We start from the raw sequence: 10000 nt of genomic DNA, 5'->3' as shown, positions 1-10000 counted from the left end.
GATTTGATGCAATTCGGGTTCTTTGGTTGACTGGAAAATAGAAACGTGTTTACAACATGGAAACAGGGACATTTGATTGACAATATTGCAAATAGGCTACAATGTCCAAGTTTTCTCAATTCATTTCCCATGAACCCCTCTTTGTAGCCTATTTGTTCCTGTTTATTTTCCCACAGAAAACCTGACAGGTCTGCTTGGGGATAATTCGTTTCAGTATAATTGATTTATTTTCTCTATCACTGAGAGCGAGGGCGAGTGAGTGACATAGCCGAGAGGGGGGGTTTGGAGAGAGAGGGAGATGAGAGCAAGAGCTGACAGATGAATGTAGGCTACTCAAAAGGGGAAAATAATTGTAGACTTATTATAGTAGGCTATTAATTATAGCATTGGTGATTAATTGTGTGTTTGTGCGTGTGTGTGCGTGAGGTTTCGGAGAGAGCTAGCGAGGGTGAGAGAGAGAGGAGTAGATAAAGAATATCAGCAGCATGTAATGTTTGTGGCTCTTTACATGGCATAAAAGTTTTTCAGTGAAGAATAGTTAAAGTCCCTGGAAACCAGAAATATTTCTTTATTATTTAGCATTTTGAGTTCATCACATCACAGGACCCTATGTTAATAAGCCACCAGCCAAATTTGAACGATGATGAACGTCTCCCGCGGACTGTGTGGGCGTGTCCCGTCTGCAGCAGGGAAATTTCTCTCTGTCTCTCCTTGGGGTGGTGTGTGTGTGTGTGTGTGTGTGTGTGTGTGTGTGTGTGTGTGTGTGTGTGTGTGTGTGTGTGTTTGCGCGTTGCTCCACCTCGCGCATAGCGTACTGAGAGGAAGAGATCTCTGTCCGTTCTTTGCCCCCACAGCGCTCGCTCAGTGTCTGTCTCCCTCCCACTCTGTGTGCTCTCTCTCTCTCTCTCTCTCTCTCTCTCTCTCTCTCTCTCTCTCTCTCTCTCTCGGGACTAGTGAGAGAGAGAGAGCAGCATAGCGCTCGACACAGCCTGGTGACGAGAGGTTACTCACACACACACACACACACAGTTGGGCGGGTTGCGCGCGTGTACAAAGGTTATATAGAGCTTATGACGTCATAATCTCCTGCATTTTAGCACCTCGCGCACTGCTCTCTTCAATGAGGAAGTACCTTGTAGAATCTTATAGAAAAGTGTCGATTTTAAGGCTTTGGAGTTGAAAGTAATGTATAATAATTTCTGAGGCACACAATTACTAACATAAGACCCTAAATAACATAGTTAGAACATTTGTGGATTTTGGTTTCCAGGGACTTTAATTGCCTCCATACCAGACATCCATGCGTATTGATGTATCCAAGGATTTCCCCTGCACTGCGCTGCGCAGCACGGAGAATAATGGTGCGCTCAAACGCAGTGGGGTATTTTTGCGCTAAGACCTACTTTTCAGGTCTTAGAGGTCTTAGCGCAAAGAATTGCACGCATGCTGACGATAGCAGAAGGCAAGCATTTTGCCAGGACACGCCTGGTTTGGCTTGGGGCACGCCCACACCTGCGTTTGCGTTCAGATCCCCGGCGCAAAACTGGATGGTATCGTGCCAGGAACGCAAATTGACACTTGCGCGAGGCGGACGATCGCATAAGAGGCAGGGAAGATAGCATAAGATGGGCGTTGAGGCTCGCAAACCGGGGCGCGTGACACAAAAAGAGGATAGCGCTTGTACCAAGATAGGGCCCCAGACCTCCACGCTGGCCTGGGAATGCTTCCTCCTTGGGAATGCCTCCTTGGGATCCCCCAGTCAGAGCTGGCTAATGTGGGCAGGGAAAGGAACGTTTGGTGTCCCCCGCTGGAACTGCTACCTCCACGACCCAACCCGATAAGCGGTTGAGGATGATGATGATGATGATGATGACGACTCATGTTTCCTATAATTTATTCCAGTCTGCCAGTCTGTTATTGTCCAATGGGAATGGATGAGTAGCTGCTAAAATAAAACAATAGTCATTGTCTGCGTTTCCCTTCATCTGGAAAGAACAGCACAACCTGTCTCTGTGTGTGTGTATGTGTGTGTGTGTGTATGTGTGTGTGTGTGTGTATGTCTGAGTGTGTGTCCATTTATGTGAACGTGTCTGCTCCTCCTTTGAAATAAGAATGAATGGAAATATTGAGAATTGTGTCCAATACCACTACTGACATTCTTGTGGGTATGTGCATGTGTGTGTGTGTGTGTGTGTATGTGCGTGCGTGTGTGCGTGCGTGCGTGCATGCGCACATATGAGTGTGTTGTGGACGTCTGCTGATAAGAACTCATGAGGCACTTTATTGGTCGATCCCACTTCCTACTTCCTGTCAGAATGTCCGGCAGACAGGAAATCAGAGTTCAGAAATCCCATGTTACAGGAACTCACAGTAAGATCACAAACAGTGTGTCATCATGTGCATATTTTTAACGCTATTGTCTGATGCCATTTGGGAACACCACATTTAGACTACTGTGTGTGTGTGTGTGTGTGTGTGTGTGTGTGTGTGTGTGTGTGTGTGTGTGTGTGTGCGTGCGAGCGTGTGCGTGTGTGTGTGCGCATGTGTGTGTGTGCAGATGTGTGTGTGATTGATAGATCTATTGGTTGTGAGGTTGCTTTCATTCCTTTAGCTTGATGACTAATTCTTTAGTGTACATGATACCTATTTAATTTCTGTTTTCCCTCATACAAATTGTCTGAACAGGAAAGATAAAATTAGTAAAGATAACGAACAGAATAAAGCATTACCACCTTTTATTATTGTTTTGGGCGCCACATCCATCTGATTGATTTAGTGTTCGGATAATGTCAGCTTGCTAGCTAACCATAATAGGCTATCTGGTCAGCTAACATCTGTCTTGTTGTTACCATATCTGTTTAGCACACTAGCCCTTTTTATGCCTCCGATGGCGATAGCCAGGCCGGAGGCATTATGGTTTTGGGTTGTCCTTATGTACGTCCGTCCGTCCATCTGATGTTCGTTAACGCGATATCTGAGGAACACCTTGATGGAATTTCATCAAATTTGCCTCAAACATCGACTTGGACTCAAGGATGAACTGATTAGATTTCGGTGGTCAAAGGTCAAAGTTCAAGGTCACTGTGACCTCACGAACGCCATTTTCTAGCTTGTTAACGCGTTATCTCAGGAACACCTTGACGGAATTTCGCCACATTTGACTCAAACGTCAACTTGGATTCAAGGATGAACTTATTACATTTTGGTGGTCAAAGATCAAGGTCACTGTGACCTCAACAAACACCATTTTCAAGCTCGGTAACGCCATACCTCAGTAACGCCTTGATGGAATTTCTTCACATTTTGCTCAAACGTCAAAGTCTGGACACACATGGATGTTGACTGCTCACTTGTTGGCGGAGGCATATATCTGCGGTGTCCTAGTTTCTTTTTTAATGGATTTACTCCAGTCAGCAAGAAAGCGATAACTAATAATTGTCCTCTCTCCATCTTCCTCAGGGTCCAAGAAGAAGACAAAAGTAATCAAGAACAACCCTAACCCTGTTTGGAACGAGGTATGTCCTGTACACACACGTTAAAAGAAGGCTCTGCAGATTTTCAACCCACTTTGTATCATTATAATGTCGGTAATATAAACAGATGGACAGTGTTTACCTTCTCTCCGTTTTCTGTACCGAGAAATCCCCGTTCGTCTCCTTGCAGAAACTCCGCCTCCACCAGCTGGCATGGGTCATTAACGCTCGTTAAGGCTCTCCATGCGATTCTCCATGGATGTGCGCATAGAGACTAAATAAAAAGAAACAATGTGTGGAGGGAACTGACTAAATAAAAGCAAGACTTGAGTAAATGAGGAAGAAAAGCTTTCTTTAAAGCAGGTGCCTCCTCACAGGTTTGGTCCCTAAAGTGATGAAGCTAGGTGAGATGTTCATGTCAAGATTCACCTGTCTTATCCTACATCACACAGTGGTCCACAGTATACTGCATACTCTATAGAGAAGAGCACACATCTTTGCTAATTGATTGAATACTAAAGTCCTCAGAATTCAAACAGTTCCCTCTCGCAGACATTTGGGGCTAATGTTCAAAATCACATGCAGTTTGTATTTCTCTGTTTTGTTACCTGAACCTCTGCACTGTGACTTAAGGTGCGTTCACACCGACCTATTAAAGCTTTTCGCTGGCATCGAGTTTACATACAAAGTCAATGCAAACGAGCGATTGAGCGTATATTCGCCCGGGAGAAAAAACGCTGGGCGTCCGAGCGACAGAGACAGAGCGATAGGGCGAAAATTCGCTCGTCGCCCCAGAGATGAAATATCCCAACTCGAGCGAAATTACGCTGGCAAAAGTCGCTTGCTGCTCAACGCTGATTGGCTGCCGTGTGAGTCAAGGATCACACTGGTTTGGAACAAACCGCTGGTTTATTAGTGTGGCAACAAATCGCATTGACAGGCTGACAGCTGACATGAAGTGAAGTCTGTACTACCGGTATATAGATACGCAAGCTCGCGTTAGGAGCACGCTGATAGGCTTAGTTTGTAAACAACTACGGTGGCTCGTAGTGGACAAACATCATAACATTGCGTTTTCATTCTGTCTAACGTTAGCCAGATGTCCGTTAATTCTTGTGCCTGTTGACGAGCGATTTAAACACAGCGACAGAGCGATTCCAAAGGGTTGAATCGAGCGACAGAGAGAAAAATAAATATCTCGGTGTGAACACAGCTTTAAATACAATTGTTGTGATCTGCTCTCACAAGCTCCCATCGGTTTGCCTGATATCAGGGCAGAATTGTCAACTTGTTACAGTCCATTTCCTTCTTCAGCCTGACATTTCCTCCACTCTAATCAATTTCCCTGGGGGGAAGATGGTTTAAATTTTCCATAACCTCACTAGAGACCAACGTAACTATCCGCCTGGATAACGTCATTTTCAGTCGACACTGATGTGTTGCCATGACAACACCAGAGACAGTTAAGAAAGTATAGAGAGCATCTTTGACAACCCAAATGATGTCTTCAAAGCAGAGTGCTGTTCGGATTTCAAAGTAATTGCTACTTTTAATCGATTTAGAACAGCCTCGATTAGCAGCGTCTATCTTGTCTAGTGGTCGCCATTGTTGTTATCGCTCCTTCCTTGCTTCCGGCACACAGCTTGACAACAGTGTTAGCCCCGCCCGTGGTGCTGATTGGCTAATTGTCAGTCCCCCCCAGGGCTCATTGGACCGATCATCTTTCACCACTGTTTCATGTCAGACCAGAAGCAGTCAGCTGGAGTGGGCAGATTCAAAGGTCTGGAGTGGACCTAGGCAACCCATCTGCACTATCTATGTCTTTCTCTTTTCCTGTCCATTCACAATTCCATACTCTTCATCATGACTGTTAAACAAGGCAGTCAATGCATTTGACAAAATGTACAATTCCAGGACAACTGGTCAGGGTTTTGAATGGGATCTATATACACCACAGTGTTAGATAATGTCCTGACTTGTCTCTCTCTGACAGGGTTTTGAATGGGATCTATGTAATACACTAGGGCTGTGCCGATTCACTTATCTCCCGATTCGATACTATCACGATACTTGGGTGCCGATTCGATATATATTGCGATTCTTAAGTATTGCGATTCTACGATTATTGCGATTCGATATTACGATTTATTGCGATTTTTGTTTCTTTTTTTCTTTTCTTTTTTCAGTTTGTTTGCTTTTTTCCACTAGATTAGAACATGGGAAAAGTTGAATCATACATTAGAGACTGTATATTATATCATGAGTAGGGCTGGGCGATATAGTTAAAAACAGGGGCGGACTGGGATCATAATTCAGGCCGGGCATTAGATACCAAGCAGGCCAGGCCGATATGGGCCGACGCGCGTGAAATTTGGGCCGTTTGAAGCCCAATTTGGGCCGTTTGAAGCTCAATGTGGGTAGTTTGAAGCCCAATTTGGGCCGTTTGAAGCTCAATTTGGGTCGTTTGAAGCCCAATTTGGGCCGTTTGAAGCCCAATTTGGGCCAAGTCCAATTTTACAATGAGATGCACCCACTTTAACCCTGAAGTGTAATTATTACTTCAGACTAACTAATAAAGTAATAAAACCACTAGTAAACCAGTAGGCAGCGCCTGGCCTGCTGTTCAGTGAGTGGCCTGACTGCGGGCACCAAAAAAAAAAAAAAAATTTTTTTTTTTTTTTTTTTTTTTTTTTTTGCTTTTGCGATTATCGATTCTGGAATAAAAGATCGATTCAAAAAATCGTGACATTAAAAATCGCAATACTTAGGTGAATCGATTTTTTCTCCCACCCCTATAATACACCACAGTGTTAAATAATGTCCTGACTTGTCTCTCTGACAGGGTTTTGAATGGGATCTATGTAATACACCACAGTGTTAAATAATGTCCTGACTTGTCTCTCTGACAGGGTTTTGAATGGGATCTATGTAATACACCACAGTGTTAAATAATGTCCTGACTTGTCTCTCTGACAGGGTTTTGAATGGGATCTATGTAATACACCACAGTGTTAAATAATGTCCTGACTTGTCTCTCTGACAGGGTTTTGAATGGGATCTATGTAATACACCACAGTGTTAGATAATGTCCTGACTTGTCTCTCTGACAGGGTTTTGAATGGGATCTATGTAATACACCACAGTGTTAAATAATGTCCTGACTTGTCTCTCTGACAGGGTTTTGAATGGGATCTATGTAATACACCACAGTGTTAAATAATGTCCTGACTTGTCTCTCTGACAGGGTTTTGAATGGGATCTGAAGGGAATTCCTGTGGACTCAGGAGCAGAGATTCACTGTGTCGTCAAAGACCATGAGAAGATGGGGAGAAACAGGTACTGACTGCTGTGTGTGTGTGTGCATGTGTGCGTGTGTGTGTGTGTGTGTGTGTGTGTGTGTGTGTGTGTGTGTGTGTGTGTGAGTGTGTGTGTGTGTGTGTGTGTGTGTGTGTGTGTGTGTGAGTGTGTGAGAGAGAGAGAGAGAGAGAGAGAGGGCTCAGAATGTATCTTTTTGACTCACCTAGCAAGAAAATTGATTGATTGTAGAAATTGATGGAAGTCACTCAGGATGAGAGCATCAGCTAAATGACTTCAGTGTAAAATGAAAAAATGTTATCAAGAAGTTTTCCAAATGAATGAGTATGGGTTTGGATATTCCAACTAACTTCCATCCCAGAATAGTAACGTAGCATCCATGGGAACGCTCGTCCAGCCTGTCAGAGGTGGAGGGGGGAATACCGATCATTCCTTCCCATAGGTCAGAATACAGGAAGTGAGATAAGGAGCGTGGCATTGTCGGGTTGGGACGGGGAGGACGGGCCGGAGCACCTCGGGGCACAGACAGGGTTGCGCCGTCTGGCTCATGGTGTTTGTTTTAAGAAGCCGAGGGGAAAACACCTCTTCAGATGGTTATTTTTGGACTGGTCCGTTCATCAAAATGACAAGCTGGTGGAGTCGGACTTTAAAGAATTGGGGTCAACCTTTGAACGTGGTCATTGAGTTCTTATTCCTCCATAGTTCCACCCATTCATTGATTTGTTGATTGATTGATTTGTCAGCTTTCTCACTTTGCATTGTTCTTGAGTCAAGCAGTGCGTTTGTTTAGCCGTATTTGTTTAAGTAGACCTATTTAGTATTTTGTCATTTCATTCACTTCAATATGCCCATAATACACTCACTGGCCACTTTATTAGGTACAGGCTCGTTAATGCAACTACCGTATCCTGCTCCTCCAAACAGCCAATCACGTGACAGCAATTCAATATATAAAGCACAAGGTCAGGTGGTTTAGTTTTTTGTTCGACCAAACATCAGAATGGGTGAGATGCCTGATCTAAGTAAGACACTTTGAGCGCTCTGACTGCCGGTTCAGCAGCTCAGAAACAGCTGCTGCTGGAATTTTCACAGTACAGTCTGTAGAGTTTAGAGGATTTTCACAGTACAGTCTGTAGAGTTTACAGGATTTTCACAGTACAGTCTGTAGAGTTTAGAGGATTTTCACAGTACAGTCTGTAGAGTTTAGAGGATTTTCACAGTACAGTCTGTAGAGTTTAGAGGATTTTCACAGTACAGTCTGTAGAGTTTACAGGATTTTCACAGTACAGTCTGTAGAGTTTACAGGATTTTCACAGTACAGTCTGTAGAGTTTACAGGATTTTCACAGTACAGTCTGTAGAGTTTACAGGATTTTCACAGTACAGTCTGTAGAGTTTACAGGATTTTCACAGTACAGTTTGTAGAGTTTACAGGATTTTCACAGTACAGTCTGTAGAGTTTACAGGATTTTCACAGTACAGTCTGTAGAGTTTACAGGATTTTCACAGTACAGTCTGTAGAGTTTACAGTACAGTCTATAGAGTTTACAGGATTTTCACAGTACAGTCTGTAGAGTTTACAGGATTTTCACAGTACAGTCTGTAGAGTTTACAGGATTTTCACAGTACAGTCTGTAGAGTTTACAGGATTTTCACAGTACAGTCTGTAGAGTTTACAGGATTTTCACAGTACAGTCTGTAGAGTTTACAGGATTTTCACAGTACAGTCTGTAGAGTTTACAGGATTTTCACAGTACAGTCTGTAGAGTTTACAGTACAGTCTATAGAGTTTACAGGATTTTCACAGTACAGTCTGTAGAGTTTACAGGATTTCCACAGTACAGTCTGTAGAAATGACAGGATTGTCACAGTACAGTGTGTATAGTCTACAGGATTTTCACAGTACAGTCTGTAGAGTTTACAGTACAGTCTGTAGAGTTTACATGATTTTCCCAGTGCAGTCTGTAAAGTTTACAGTACAGTCTGTAGAGTTTACAGTACAGTCTGTAGAGTTCACAGAAAGAAAAAACAACAGCTGGTTACTAACAGAGGTCAAAGGAGAATTGACAGACTGGTTGAAGTTAACAGAAACAAAATGCTACAATGACAGTCTGTACAACATTAATGTGTAGAAGGGCATCTCACAACACACACAGTGCTGGTCCTTATGATGGTAATGTTGCTACAGCAACAGACTACCATCTGAGACTGGATAGGTGTAGCTAATAAAGTGGCTGATGAGTGTGTAATTCATAATCATGTCGGGAAAACATACGCTTCAAATTATGTTCATACCTTTCCCTCAAAAGACCCTAAATCAGTTTGATATTATTCATCAAGTACTATGAATTTGCCTATGAAGATTCTAAGCCAAAAACAGGGGGTAAACCAGTGAGTTTCTGTGTGTTTATCCTCCACTACATCCTCAGGTTTAACCCTAAAGATACCTCTTTTTAAAAAGCGATAACTAGCCAGAACCCTTCCCTTCCCAACACACCAGTCTCTCTCTGTCTAGTGGAGGCAGCTGGCTCTGGTCCACCCAGGGCTGTATTACTGAACGGGCATACCGGGCGAGTGCCAGGGGCCCGAGAGCTCAGGGGGCCCATGAGCTAGAGTCTCTTCGCAGGCCGCCACAGGCGGCCTGCGAAGAGACTAACTGATGGGGCCCCTGAGCTCACTTTGCAGCTGAGACTCTAGCTTATGGGCCCCTGAGCTCACTTTGCAGCTGAGACTCTAGCTTATGGGCCCCTGAGCTCACTTCGCAGCTGAGACTCTAGCTTATGGGCCCCTGAGCTCACTTCGCAGCTGAGACTCTAGCTTATGGGCCCCCTGAGCTCACTTCGCAGCTGAGACTCTAGCTTATGGGCCCCTGAGCTCACTTCGCAGGCGGCCTGCGAAGAGACTCTAGCTCAGGGGTGCCCAAATTCTTTCCCATGAAGGGCCAAAACTCAATCTGGGTGGAGGGCCGAGGGCCAAAAATAAACGTTGTGGAATTACATTAAAATGTATTGTGTTTTATAGAAAATTAACATTCTAAATCTAAAATAACATTTCAATATAATAATCTACTTTTTATCTGTTTGGTAATTGTAATAATTTGCAATTGGTTATATATATTTAAAAAAAAACATCTGCATTTGTGGGGAGCTTAAACATTTAATCAGTAAACACCCAGTTAAAAACAGTTGTATTTTCCACCTTTGTAATCAAGAG

At 43.6% G+C, this 10000-nt stretch overlaps 1 protein-coding gene across 1 annotated transcript in view; it reads left to right on the top strand.

The window, feature by feature from the left end:
• dysf (dysferlin, limb girdle muscular dystrophy 2B (autosomal recessive)) overlaps positions 1-10000 on the top strand; it is a gene marked incomplete at both ends in the record, with an annotated part of 159277 nt that overhangs the window by 9499 nt on the left and 139778 nt on the right. The window contains 2 exon segments of the mRNA XM_083640065.1: positions 3460-3515; positions 6718-6809. Coding sequence (XP_083496191.1) covers positions 3460-3515; positions 6718-6809 — 148 coding nt within the window.

The sequence above is a fragment of the Poromitra crassiceps genome (assembly GCF_964638095.1).
Source record: "Poromitra crassiceps genome assembly, chromosome: 7".
Lineage (NCBI taxonomy): Eukaryota > Metazoa > Chordata > Actinopteri > Beryciformes > Melamphaidae > Poromitra > Poromitra crassiceps.
Note: the sequence above shows the minus strand (reverse complement) of the source record. Positions and strands in the feature narration are given on the sequence as shown.